General features: G+C 44.6%; 1 protein-coding gene across 3 annotated transcripts in view; it reads left to right on the plus strand.

Moving 5' to 3' along the window:
- The window catches only part of ZNF827 (zinc finger protein 827), a 183,559-nt gene that overhangs the window by 111,885 nt on the left and 56,639 nt on the right, over positions 1-15,035 (plus strand). For all 3 annotated transcript variants that reach the window (XM_082611180.1, XM_082611181.1, XM_082611182.1), the window contains exon 8: positions 5,015-5,118. In XM_082611180.1, the coding sequence (XP_082467306.1) occupies positions 5,015-5,118 (104 nt within the window). The remainder of the gene's footprint in view (positions 1-5,014; positions 5,119-15,035) is intronic.

The following is a 15,035-nucleotide window of genomic DNA, read 5'->3' on the forward strand; positions in this document are numbered from 1 at the left end:
GAGTCTAGTACATCGTAAAATCTGCAGTTCATTGACTCTTTTCCTCCCTGAAAAATGCAGACCCGCTTCAGCCTGTATCGGGTACCTCCGGGGCCTCCCCTCTCTGCCCGCCACCCTCTCCCATCACCCACAGTCCCTGGGGCCTGAACGAGGGGCCGGTTTGTTCACCACAGAGCTGGACGTCCTCTGAGAGCAGATGGGCTTCTGCACTTTACAGACCCCGTGAGGCACAGGAAAAGAAAAGGGGCCTGAGGATGACCATCTCCACATTCTGAGAATGACATGGCTTGGTGCCAAGTTATAAGTACAGCGTCTTCTGTTCTCAGAACACAGGCAGAAAGTTAAAGATAACCAAAACATTTTTCACATGTTCTATTTCTCAGTTGAAAAAGCCTTTCTTTGGTGACCTAGGATCCTGCGTACTGAAACAGTACTCCCACCCCGCTTCCCTCCCTCCTTCCACTGTCTCTTCCTTCTGAAGGATCCATGACTTTGTATTGTCCATGCGTTCCCTAGATGTTAAGAGACCAAGCAAAGGGCAGTGTAGCTTAGCTTAATGGGCAAGGGTGCAAAATGCGATGCCAACATACCTGGGTTCAAATCCTGTCTCAGCCCACGGGCATGGACAACTACTTAACTTCTCTGTACCTGAGTCTCTTCATGTGTAAAATATGGATGATAATAGGAATCGTCAACACCCGACAGAGGGTCCTTGTGAGGATTCAATGAAGTTAATATACACAAAACCCTTTAGAGCAGTGCCAGATACTTAGTAAGCAATACACGTGTTAGTTGCCATTTTTATTGAGCATGTATGATGTACTAAGAACTTTAACATGAAAGATCTTATTTAACCCTTTACAGCTCCCCTATAAGGATGGTATTTTAAAAGCTCTTTTCCAATGATGAAACAGGCTAGGGAGGTTGTTGACAAAGATCACTTCACCATTAAGTGGCCAATATGGAATTCAGACTCAGATCCTTCTGATTCCAAACTAGGGCTAAACCACTGCACTCGCACTTCCCAGCGTGAATGGACCCGAATGCGGAGCATTGCAGCGGGGTGTCTGGTCTGAGACATGCTCTGTTAATGTAGTATCTTCTCTTTACAGATCAGACCTTACAGCAGTCTTAAGCTGCCTTGACTTGTCGAAGTTTCTCCATTGACTCTTTGCCCCTAACATTGCCAGTCCTTTTGTGCTTTTCTAGTATCCAGCCTGATTCCCTTCTAATTCTCCACTTCTTCAGGAGAAATCTTTTCTTTTCTACACAGGTTAAAGCTGGCCTCCAGGGTAGAAAATGATTTGCAACGTTGTTTCCCTCGGCGATTGCCTCCGTTTCTTCTGAGCGGCTAGGTGGTAATAGGGCTTCACTCCACATGTGCGTGGAAACCTGTTGAAGAGAACACGTGACGGTGCAGAGCTAGCAAAGCCTAGGGCGCTCTTCCCAGCACGTAGCGTGGCCGACTCTGCCTGGTTCACCTGGAAACCTTCGGGTTGGTTGGAAATGTACCTGCGGTCTTTACCTGCCCTATTTCTTAAACTATTTTTCAATCTGCCTGTGTTGCTGCCGCTTTGCAGTGTTGGCCACCAGAGTCACCATGTCCCATATGGACTGCTGCTCTGGCCGCCTGCCTTGGGTTCTCCAACCCACCGGGCAGAGCTTCCTGAAACCGAAATCATACTGCGTCCCCGCCTTACTGAACACACCGCCGGGCTTTCCAGGACTGTTAGGACAAAGCCGGGATCCCTGCACTCGGTGTGCTCACCCTGCCCGGCACTCCAGCCTCATCCAGCTCCGCAGACTGGCTGTGTCCTCTCACTGTGCAGGGGACACTTCCCCCAGCCACTGGGATCCCTGACAACCCTGCTGTCCATTCAGGTCTCAGCTCAGCTGTGGCTTCTGCAGGAAAGCCGCTCCTGGCCAGGCCCGCACTGCGACCCCGCTGCCCTCTCTTCCACGGCGTTAGTCTAGTCGTGGTAGCCACGCAGGTCTTTGAGCCCTCTTAACATTTGCAGCCGTAGCCAGTTTTGCTGATGTTATGTCCCCAGTGCCTGGCATGCCCAAGCGCTCACTAAATGGTTACTGCAAAACTGAGGGAAGGAGAGCAGTGCACACCGTTCTCTGTGTCAAGAAGGGTGATATTCCTGGATACCTTAGGGGGCCTCTCTAGGGGATCTGGGTGTCCCCGAAGGAAGTCTCCACATCTCAGACCAAACAGTTCCATGAACTTCCTGGACTCTCAGGTTCTAGCATCATTCCAGGGCAACCGAAGGCCCATTGCCTGACGTTTACCCTGTGCCCTTGGGCCAGCCGGTGGTGGTTCCCATGTGAACTGTCCACTCAAACACGAGGATGTCATTGTCACCTTGTATAGATGCTTCAGAGCTAAGGAGGTGGGATTCGAGAAATCTCCCACTCTGGGTCTGACCAACAATCCTCCAAGGGCTCTACCTCCTTAGAAGTTCTTTGATTCTGAACAGTTTTCTTTGTGGAAGAGTAAGAAATGAACCGAATCTCTCCAGCGATCAATGGACCCTTCAATATCAGAGTGACCTTCTCTTCATGCATTTTATGCAAGGAAACTCTATTCTTTTTGTCGACTCGTGAGGGAAGGTTGATTAATTTATGCTCCCTTTTGAGCTAGACAGAGATACAGATAAAAACAGCTGACGCTGATGGAGCACTTACTGTTTGCCAGACACTGTGAAAAGCACATTCCATGAACCATCTTACCCAGTCCTCCTAGAGTGGGTATAGATGCTATTAACGTCCCATTTTATAGACAAGAAATGAAGGCTCAGAAAAGTTAAGCGATTTGTGCAAGGTCACATGGCCGTAAGTGGTGGAGCTGGAGTTTGGACCTAGAACTGCCCACTCTCAAGTGCACTCTCTTAGCCTCCATGCTGCCTTGCCTTACCCTTTCACGAGTTTTGTATCACTTGCAGGTTTTGAGTTGTTTGGCACAAAACAACATGTCTCCCCACTCCCCATCACTGACTAGCCTATAGCCAGTTCACTTTTTAAGCCTATTTAAATTGTTTTATGTTTAAGATACAAATAAAAAGCATGCCACACATTTTCAGAACTCTAATGGAAAACTGATGAATTCATAAAAGTGCTAACAAAAGATCAAGATAAAAAAAATTAATGACATGGGACTGAGTGAACTGATGAGGATGATTATAATTTTTGTCACTTTCTGTTTGAATAAAAAAAAAATCCACAAGGACTCAGAGGCAAAAAATATACAAATCCGTTTTCACTGCAAAGTAAAGGAGCTCTTACAGCAGAGGATTACTGGACTGAATGTCAATATTATGACATCGTATGAGTGTGTTTCATGTTTGGTAATTGCAATCCTTGTTGCTTTTGTTGTGGTCATCCGTTTACAATGCTTGGCGTCAGTCTATTTATCTTTTGTAAAAATAAAATACAGTGTGTGTGTGAAAAAAAAAAAGAGAGATAAAACAGTCTGAGGAAAGCGTAATGATTAAAATTTTATTATCAGAAACAATACGAAAAACAACCCAGAAAGCATGCCACACAAAGTTGCATCAAATCTAGCCTGAGTCATGTGAAACTGTCCTGTTAACTGTGTGTTTTATTTTTAAAAGATGGATATGTCTTCCATTAGTATCTTAATCTTTCCTTTTTAATGTTTAATAACAGTAACCCGTAGCCTTTTGGCATGTTTAGAAACGCGGCACCAGTCGTGGGAGTCCTAGGCTTGCGTGACCCCACGTCTGTTCCTTCCCCCATCTGCAGTTTTGCAGGAGCCGATTCGGCAGGCTGTACATCTCTGACTTCCGGGAAGGTTCAGCCAATCAGAGCCTTTGATGTGGTGGGGGTGGGGCTTAAGAAAGAGGCGGGGTATTTCCCTCCCTCCCTGCCCTCCCTGTCTGCCTCCTGCTGCGGCTGCACCTCTGTGGTCCCAGCTCCCTGCTGGGCAGGCTCACCTTGCCTCCAGCTTCCACCAGGTGACCTCAGTTCCCTGGGCTCCATTTACCTCTGCCTTTTGTCTCTCCAGCCTCAGCGTGCTAGTGGCTTCCTGCTAGCTCTGGGCTGCGCTGCTGGCGCCTATGAACCTTCCACCACCTGTGCACCGAGTTAAATTTGCTCTGTTGTACAGTAATAGGGCTTCCCGTGCATCATGTCGGACTCTGTTGTGTATTCCAGTATTCCCACACGTGATCGCAATATAGTCTACTTTAGAGGCATGGGAGATGGAGGCTATGACTGGGTTAAAATCCTCTCATTAAAAGCAGCCGAAGTGTTTGTGTTCACTATGGCTGTGGTATAAGGGGAAAACCCTGCCTGGGTGTCTGGTGTCTAGTTCTCGCTGAGTCACTAGGGGAGCTTAAAATCACTCAAGTCAAAGCCTCAGTTTCTTGAAAAATGAAAGGGCTCCCCGGGGTCCCTTCTGGCAGCCCCATTAGCTGGCTTTAACTCCTTCCAAACCAAAACAGTTGTAGGATGCAGACTCAGTTCCTGTGGGGACCAGCGAGTTGTCTCCGTCGGCTCGGCAGACCCTGACTGCAGCCATCTGCCCTTCTGAGGGGTGCCATTGGTCCCTGAGGGGTCAGGTGACAAAATGTGGGCGAGCTGGGGCAAATCTGTCACCACTCTGGAAAGACCTCCAAAACAGGCTTTTCTGATCCGACTCATGTGCTCGGTCTTCATTCAGGCACAGCTCACTCCCAGATCATAAAGTGCAAAAGTAAAATTTACTGCTCAGCTGTCCTGAGAGTGGGTTTAACAATGTATCAAAGATGTTGTTTCATCTGCTCACCTTAAGTATATACAACCAATAGGCAGAATGTGCAGGTGGCACTTGTCTGATGTAATATAGTCTCTTTCTTCATTTTAAGCACAATCTTATAGTCTCTAAACAGCATTTTAAAAATACGTTATCCCACATGTTGTTTGTGTATACGTATATATTTGGGGCCAGATGCTCTGGGTATCTTAAATAACTTTGATTTACTAAACTTCCCTCCTTCCCCACCCCCAGCCCTTTCTTTTCAGAAGATACATTTAGACAATCACCATTCACCTCCAACTCAAAAGACCTGCTGCCTAGTGAATCTGTGCTTCACGGAAGAATATCAGCTCCAGGTATGGAAACATTGTCGATTTTGCTTCTACTAATGGTTGCTTAAAAATTACTTTTCTGAAATGCGTGGATTCTCAGATACGTCCGTTCAGTTTATAGGCTGAAGTTACTCATCTGAAGCTAGGTTTCTGAAAAGAGAGAGAAAATTTAAATAGCCACAAAAGTTTGTTAAAAGAAAAAGCAGACAGGAAGAAAGCTCTTCTTCTGCGCTGCAGGAGCTTATTGTTCTTTACCGGCTGATGTTTCATGTGTAGAGTGAATTCCTTTGAAATAGCGAAGTATAACCTGGAAATAATTTGCTCTCCACGTTGTTAGTATTTTAGGCAGGCAGCCAGGAAGATGGAGGCGGGCGGTGGCAAGACGGCTCGTCGCAGACCGGGAAGATCATGACCCTGGGTGGGTGGGGGCCACCACAAAGACCACTTCGGTTTCCATGGCAGCAACACAGCTTATTACGACAGTCTTGCCACCCAGATTTCGCCTCTGTTCTGAGAGGATCTGCATAGATCCATCTACCGCTCCCTTTTGCCACCTCAGCATCAATGCACAATTTCCTATCCACGCTTCCTTTATCATTGCTCCCTTCCCGAGCAAAAAGAAAGATGTGCTTGCTGTCCCCTTACCAACAGCATGGCCATCCCTCAGGACTTAACATGTGCATTCTCAGAGTCGTCATGAACTGAGAACATTTGAGAACCCCTGCCCTGGAGTCCCTCCTCCCTTCCCACCCCTCCCCCACCCCAGTACCACCAGTCCAGCTGCCAGGAAACTTTCAGCTCCCAGTCACTAAGAGAATTTCAGAAGCTCCTGGTGGCCTCCACACCCGTTCATGTGTCCAGGAGAGACCAAGGCCACATGTGTGCACGAGGGGCTCACAGCAGGGTTGTTGGCCAGGAATTCCTGCAAGAATAAAGTCCAGTGTCCCCCTCACACGCAAGGAGCCCGTGTCACAGATGCAAATGGCTGCAGAGCTGAGTGTTTTGCGATTCAGAAAGAGCCAAGGAGCATCTTCTGAGATACTGGCTTGAGGACATCACAGGTCGTTGGAAGTGGTCCGTGACAAACAGTGGGGAAAAGGCCACTCTTTGTCATTCTTTAGTCTTGTGATGGCAGATCCATTTCTTCTCATCTCCAAAGCCTCCAGGTACCTGCAGCCTTGTTAGCCTGGCAGGGCTTTTCTATTCAAACCCCATAAATAACATGCTTACACAAAAACACATTACATAATACCTGGTTCTAGAGGTGGAAAGAAATTCTGGTTAGTTGATGTCTTCATTCTCAAACAGGGGCTATTTGAACTACTGTTTACTTCCCACAGTGTCTTTTTGAATAACCATCTCCCTGTTTCCCAAATTATCACCCTGCTGTTAAGTTGATGGATTGTGACTTTCTAATGTCAAAATAACTGCCTAGTAATTGCCTGTCAGAATGCTGTGACCCATACAGCCAGCATCCCATGATGTATATACAAACCCTGCATTGCTGGCTTAATGTGTGGCTTGGCTATATTTTAAGAAGGGTTTATTGGTCAAGTTACAGCTCGCCCTCAAAAAGTAATATGCTTAACTATGTGTGTTGTGTTGTCGGGTGGGGAACTTCCTATGATTCGCTTGACAGACTTTTATTACAAATTAGATAAACTCACCCTGAAAAAGTTAACTCTTATTTTGGAGGGAGAAGTCAGCATAACTGGGATTTTTTTTTAAATGTAAATCCACCATTCTTGAGGGATAATCAGTTTCTGTTCTTGAAAAAGCCTTTCTTTAGGCAGAGGATAGGCAAAATGACTATATTTAAATTTTGCCAAAATAGACAACTAAAAAGGGCCCATTTAAAGCAAGCAAGCTAAAAATGCTTTAGAAATGGAGTTAAAATTAGAAAAATTAAAAGTGGTAAGGACATTCGGGTGATCACAAAGTTCTCGTAATCCGAAGATACATTTTATAAGGAAAACCTTGACAATTTGGACGAATTGTGGAGAAGACCAATCTGAACAAACAAAAGATTGCAGTATGGAGACTTTTCAAGAAAACATGTGTTTGACATCTGGACAGTGATAAATGGCCATTGTGTACTACCTACTCAAGCTCCCCAATCCTTTACCCACAATTCTGAAATCCATAATTTTTTGACTAAGTTGTTTGGTGGCAAAACCTAATGGGAGGCTATTTATAGCCTTTATGTATTATGCCAAGGATGAAATCCATACATTTTTGTTGCAGAAATATCAATATGCTTGATTACGAAGGCCCATCGGCGTGTTACATAAAATAATATCTTACGCACCATATTATCATCTGAAATCAGAAAAAGTATGAATCCCAAAATACATCAGGCCCTGGGGGTCTTGGATAGATATGGTGAACCTACGTCTGTTCCAGGACTCTGCTAAATGCAGTGCTGGGAACAAAGACATTTTGAAGCCACAGTTAACAACCTTAAGATTCTAGGCTATAAGAATCATAAATTCCTATAGAAGATTTCGGAAGACCAAGTGGGCAGCAGATTTCTGAATCATTGACAATGTGGCAAAAACGAGTTGTCCGATGCAGCTGCTCTAGTACTATGACAGCAATGTTAATGAGGGCCTGGATTTGAGAAAAGGAGGACGGGGATAGGACAGGCAGGAAATGGGCTAGTTGACTAGTTTGGTTAGCTTCGTTATCAGCAGGTTGAATTAGGGACCTATGGTGGCTGTGCAGAAATGGGGAAGCCAGGAAGGAGATAGCCGGCTTTAGTGACGAGGCAGAAAATCATTTGTTGTTAGTATATAAATAAAAGCCTCAGCATCCTTAGACGTCTTCTCTTGGGTAATTTAAATGTCACCATTAAAATATTATTTCCATTCTTTATTGACTTCGCAAACTTCTTGCCACACATCATGTAAAGAAAAATGTCAGCCTGGAGAATGATCTCAGAGTCCCAACTAGTGGAGATCATAATTAATGAGGTTTAATGTGCCTAGTTCCATTCCAAGAAAGCCCTTGCAAATGCTGAAAACCCACAGCATTAACTCAACAATATATATTGGTATATATTTATATACGTCTATCAGTGGGATGAAATTCTCTCCCATTCGCCTTTGGAGGGGAATGTAGCACGTGAGAGTATCATTGAAGGCCTGGCAGCTCCAGGCCAAAGCGATGCTCGCAGTGGGTTGTGATTGTGTTTCAGGCCTGTGGCGCACGAAGCAAGCGGTGTGGGAGAGAGTAAAATGGGGAGAGGTGGTAGCACCATGGATCATGGAAACATTGAGAATAGCACTGTTAACTAGGCATTTGCCTTCGGCAGATGGTCTCTAAGACACACAGCTGCCACCATCCCAGAGAAACAGAATAAACACAGAGCTTCGCAGTGTCCTGGACCCGGTTGTTGCCACTATTTCTAGACTGACTTTCCTGTGAACCAAAAACTGCTCACGAGCCAAGACCTAACATTTTTACTTGCTGTGAATGTCTTAGGCGGAGGTAACACCAGGAATCCTTAATAAAACAATGAGTTAAAAGCTGCTGGTCATCGTCTGCTGGAGGGACGTGAGGACAAAATAACCTGAAGGCCGTGAATAGATGACTGAGTGTACCCTGGCTAGTGCCGTGGCTGGTGGTGATGGTACAAAAGAAATAAAAGAGATTTCCTATTATGGGGGAGATAAAATTACAGACTCTGTGTAATTTAATGTACTTTGTCTAATTTATAATTGTCTCACTTTGTAAAAGATTTACACTAATAGAGGAAACATTCTGAGGTCAGGTGTTTCTCAGGGCACAAAGAGCAGTTCTGTATAAGGAGTAGACCCGTTGCCATGTACCTGCAGCTATTTCTGTTTTCCCGTCGTCTTTCCGAAGCAAAGGCTATTAAGACAGGGATTTACGTCTCGGCACTGCTTTTAAGCAATGTGGAGCTTCAATTCTGTTTTATTATGATTTTGAAGTCGCAGTATGTTTGCTCTGTATTAAGCCAAAAAACAAAAACACAAGCAGAGCGGGTGTGAAGGAAAATGTAGGTCTCCGTGGAACTCTTTCACTGTGTTTGGAGTCACCGATGCTTCTGTGTGTTATTTCAGATGGAGCTTAGAGTCAGACAATGTAAAACATATCAGCAATTGTATTTGTAAATCCCTTCACCCGTTATTTGCTAAATTCCCTTTAAAAAAAGAAACTCTTTTTGTTGTTATTGTTCATAACATCCAAACAAGAAGAACATGGGAAAAATTTAGTTCAAGACTTGATATGCCGATCAGGTTTGACGTTAAATTAAAAGGCACGTTTAGAATGCTGTGCCTTGTCCCCCGGCCAATTCTTGATCCCTTTTCCTCTCTCTGTTCTGCCCACCACTCTAATACAAGTTGCACCATGTCATATACACTTTTCTGAAATCTAAATTAATGGTGCCTTGCATTAGAGCGCCACCAGTGACTAACTCTTGGCCTGCCGTGCAGCTGCCCAGATAGGAATGACCTCTCTCAGGCAGTGGGTTTAAAAGATGTGCATGTCACCTTTGTTTATGTTAAGACTTCCCGACTCATATCTTGAGACAGAGACATACCAAGCTTTCCTGGATTACAGCAAAGTGGTTTCTTCAATCCTTTTTCAAACACAGCAGATTCTTTTAAAATTCAGACTAAGTCATGGATAAACAGTAGAACATTGGGTGTTGTTTGGTGTGTATCATTTTGTGGCTTAAGCTCCTTTTTGATTAAACAGATTCATCCTGTACAGAGGAGGAAGTTAATAGTTATCAAGGACCTGCTAAATTGTCAGACCCGGGATCTGTGTCATCTCATTTAATTTTGAAAACAACCCATTGAGACATAGGAATTATGCTCAATTTACAGGTGACTAAATGGAGGTTCAGAGAGATTTAATACCCTTTTTCCAGTTTTATTGAGATATAATTGACATATAACATTGTATTCGTTTAAGATGTACAACCTAATGATTTGATATACATATTTTGCAGAATGATCACTGCAATAAGTCTAGTTAACATCCATCACCTCACATTGTTACCAATTTTTTTTCTTGTGAAAACCTTTAAGATCTGTTCTCTTAGCAACTTTCAAACCTGCAATGTGGTATTGTTAACTACAGTCACCATGCTGTACATTTCATCCCCGGAATTTATCTTATAACTGGAAGTTTGTACCTTTTGCAGAGACATTGCGGATTTCATGGGTTCAGAGATATTGTGGGTTCAGTTCCAGGCCACCACACTAAAGCAAATATTACCATAAAGTGAGTCACACAAATGTTTTGGTTTCCCGGTACATATAAAAGTTATGTTTACACCATACTGTAGTCTATTAAGTATGCAATAGCATTATGTCTAAAACACAACATACATACCTTAGTTAAGAGATACTTTATTGCTAAAAAATGCTAACCATCATCTGACAATGCATAGTTGCCACAAACCTTCGATTTGTTAAAAAAAAAAAAGAAAAGAAAAGCAATATCTGTGAAGCGCGATAAAGCAAGAGATGCCTGTAATAACTTGTTCAGAATCCTCCAGTTGGTGAGTGGCAGCCCGTGAATTCAAACCCAGAACTCCACAGTGCATTTTCTGTCTTCCTGCCCTGTCACTCTGCCTTCTAAGTCAGATATGTGTCACCAGCAGTGAGCGAAGAAGCACATCTCTCCAGTGTTTGCCCGTACGTACTCCCAGTTGACATTTGAAGTGTTACTGATGGATGGCCTTCTTTTAGTTAGGAATAAAAAGTAGTCCTTTAAATAAGATATTTCAAAGCAGTGACAAGATAAGAATGTATTGTTTATTAATATAATGCTAATTTTGTCCTCTTCCCTTTTAATTCTTTTCTTTCTTCCCTTAATGCCTCAATATCTAGTAATCATAGTCACTTGGAATGTTTCTTTTAGTCAAGAAACTTAAAGAAACAATGTTTCTTTTCAGTAACCTTTAATGGATTGTCTGAGCTGTAGAAATAGTTTCATGAACCTGGTTAAAACCTCCTGGTTAAATAAGACACATAACACTGAAGTGAGTGGTGATCTGATCAGCAGTGCAAAAGGAAAAGTTCTCCACTGGGAATCTGGAGAACCCGGGTTTAGCCCTAGCTAAGCTTCCAGTAGAAAGAGAATAGAAGAGCTTCCAGCTTCTTCCACATCCCCTCTTTTTCAAAAACTGCCATCTGTAGTGGTACTGTGACCGCAACTCAGGTTTCTTTGTTTTCCTTGTGGAGCCAAAACTATATGCTGGTATGGGGAGCATCAGTTTAGTCTACTAGAAATTCTACCACACCCACTAAGAGTTGGGGGAGGGACGTAATCCTTGAAGGACAGTATTGGGGATGGTAGTGACTGAGAAGTGGGCACAAGAAGGGCATCTGGAAAGACGGACCATTTCATTTCTTGATCTGGCTGCTGATTACATGCATGGGTAATTTTGTGAAAATTCATCAAGCTGTGTTAGGGCTAGCTGCCTTATTCACAAATAGGTGGGTCTCGATGCCACGTGGCCACCTCCAGGCCATCAATATGAGTGCATCTTCACTTCAGAGACTATGAAAGTGATGATGATGCCAGCTGTCTTTCAAGTAGACAATTTTTAGTTTACAGGAACATTTCCACTCGTAGCACAAAATTGCCCCGAATTAAGTGACATATAGGTTGATATCTCTGATTCCCGTTCTGTTTCAAATTGGGAAAGTATTCTGCGCTGCTTATAGCATTTCTCTGATGTACTTACAAACGGTGAGCTATGTAGTCTGTCCAGCTGTTTACTAGAGGGAGAAGTTTTTGTTGTTACACAGCTTCCTGACCCAGATAATGTTATTTGAGGCTAAAAATGATGTGCTCGCAACTAGCTCCATTTGTCCCTAACCAGACTAGTTTGGTCTCAGTCAGAGTGTAGGTGAGTTCCAAAGGGGAGCTGTTGACTCCATCAAAAAGTCTTTGAAGAGAAAGGTCTTCGTGTCCAAGTTAGTCCTTCTCAAAAATGTGACTAATCAGGTCTCTGCAGACCAGCGGTTGTGGTGTTCACTGAAGGGGTTTAATTGTGGTAACCTTTCCAAAGGAGAAATTTATCTCCAGTTTAGATGCCTCACCTGAGCTATCTATGGAAAGCCACAAAGATAGAGGACAAAACTGTGGTCGCTGGGCTAAGTCCCTTTATCTACGCTCAGATAGCACCCGGGTTGAGTCGCTTGGTATTGAAGATAATCATCAACACTTTGGTGTTTGTACTTTGCGGGAAATGGTGACATCCAAAAGCCCTTTTAAAGACCCAGTTTTGGGGGCTTCCCTGCTGGCACAGTGGTTAAGAATCTGCCTGCCAATGCAGGGGACACGGGTTCGAGCCCTGGTCTGGGAAGATCCCACATGCCGTGGAGCAACTAAGCCCGTGTGCCACAACTACTGAGCCTGCGCTCTAGAGCCCACGAGCCACAACTACTGAGCCTGTGAGCCTAGAGCCCGTGCTCTGCAACAAGAGAAGTCACCGCAATGAGAAGCCCGTGCACCTCAACAAAGAGTAGCCCCCGCTCACGGCAACTAGAGAAAGCCAGCACACAGCAATGAAGACCCAATGCAGCCAAAAATAAATAAATAAAATAAATTAGTTCTTTTAAAAGCCAGTTTTTTGTTATGTAAATTAGTTCATTTGTGTCATATTTTAGATCCCATGTATAAGTGATATACGATATTCATCTTTCTCTGAATGAGTTACTTTATTTAGTAAGATACTCTCTAGGTCCATCCATGTTGCTGCCAATGGCATTATTTCATTCTTTTTTATGGCTAAGTAAACATACTTGTGGTTACAAAAGGGGAAGGGGGGTGGAATTAGGAGTTTGGGATTAGCAGATACACACTACTATATATAAAATAAACAACAAGGACTTACTTTATAGCACAGGGAACTATATTCAATATCTTGTAATAAAATATACAGGAAAAGAAAAAACCCAGTTTGAGGACTTTGTTTCTCAGGTGTTTCTCAGGTTAGGTCCCTGAGGCTGTGACCACTTTGGCCCTGGCCTGATATCTTCCTGTGAGCAGAACATAAAATTTTCTGCACGCCATTTATAAGGCCTCTGCAGTGCCTGTGGTTGTATTTTTACTTTTGCAAAGACTATTGAGATGCCTGGAGAATGAATAGTGCTATAAAAGGTCAAATTCTTGAGTATGTGTAATGGACGATGGAGAGTATTTGTTTGAAAATTGCCATGTGGTGACCCTGGCTTCAGTTTGGGACAGGCTAATTCAATCTACAAGGCCTTTTCTGTATATACAATACGTTCTTCCATTCCTTTGCTATCAAGAATACATATTCTCATTTCATGCAATTTCTTCTTTGTGTTTATTCCTTTGCAGGGCAGCAACTGCCCTCCGGTAACCAGTGTAGAAAAAAAGAAAAGCCATTCCGCTTACAAACTAGACCGTCTATTTTTCATTCAAACGGATCCATTCTGTATTCCCATATGTAGGCCAAACGGGGACCTCTCTGCGGTGAGAGAGACACCCCTGCCCCACGTCACACCACAGCCCTTCCTCCATGTGGTTGTTGGAATGACTGTCAGGGCTTCAGCTGGGGGCTGTTCTTCCTCATGCAGTGTGTTTCCTTTAGCAAAGTCCTTACCATTTCTCTTCTCCGTCTATCATCCAGAAAAGGAAGGTGTGAATTAGAAGCGCAAAAGTATGGGCAGTCTCTGCACTGGCTTCATGAGATCCCTGGTTCCTCATGTCCTCCTCTGGAGTTCTACTGAGACGGCCCGCACAGGGCTCTCGCAAGTTCTCTGAATTCAACAGGTCCCAAACTAAACGTATTCCCCACCCCACCCCCGCTGTCTCCATCCCTCCCCAAATAATTAAAACTAATTAAAACCCTCTGCTTGGGCTTCCCTGGTGCCGCAGTGGTTGAGAGTCCGCCTGCCGATGCAGGGGACACGGGTTCGTGCCCCGGTCCGGGAAGATCCCACATGCCGCGGAGCGGCTGGGCCCGTGAGCCATGGCCGCTGAGCCTGTGTGTCCGGAGCCTGTGCTCCGCGGCGGGAGAGGCCACAACAGTGAGAGGTCCGTGTACCGCAAATAAAAAAACAAAAAGAAAACCCTCTGCTCTATCTTTTTTTCCTAGCTTGCTGAGTAGAATCATCACCTCCCATGGCACAAATCATAAGGTTCGATACCATTTGTTTGCGTTCCTCCAGAAACAGATCCCAAGGCAAGGATTTATGCAAGGAGTTTTGTAGGAAGCAAGACCAGGAAAGCTTGGGAGAGGGATGGGAAAGCGGGCCAGGGAAAGGCAGGCAGTCAGCAAAAGGTTCCTTCTCAGACAGGTTACCTATGCAGACAACTGGAGATTCATGTCACTGGGGGACTCTGGGAAGCCATGGAGGACACACACCTCAGAGCTTTCTACAGGAGGGACCGAGAGAGGTGAGATTCAAGCTGCTCCCAGGAGAGTCAGCTCCCCAACACCCTGGTCTTACTACACAGGTGGTCAAAGCAGGCTCCCGTGGCCAGAGGAAGCCCTTGGCAAATGTAGGCACATGCTGGCAGTGGGAAGGCAGGTGCTGAAGTGATAAAGGCAAGGTGATGGCGGGAGAGGGGGCAGGAGTGACAGTATTTGCTGCATCATTTCCCATTACTGCCTCTTGTCCACCTTCCACTTCTAACCAGTTACCCTGCATGATTCTTCCTCCTACCTCTCTCCTAAATGCATGTTTTCCTTTCTTTCCCAACTGCCAAATAAGCTTGTTCGAGTCTCCATCATTAGTCCTCTGGGTTGCAGCGGTGGCCTCTCTCAGGTCTCCCTGTCTCCAGTGTCACCCCTGATGGTCCCGTCTTCCCATCCTGCAGCCGTAATCTTTCTAGAAAGCATATCATCATCTCACTCTCAGCCCTAGTGGCTTCCCATTGCCCTCAGGATAAAGTTTAACTGACACCTGCAGTCTCTCCCTATA

The sequence above is a fragment of the Mesoplodon mirus genome, assembly GCF_964341445.2.
Source record: "Mesoplodon mirus genome assembly, chromosome: 2".
Classification (NCBI taxonomy): Eukaryota; Metazoa; Chordata; class Mammalia; order Artiodactyla; family Ziphiidae; genus Mesoplodon; species Mesoplodon mirus.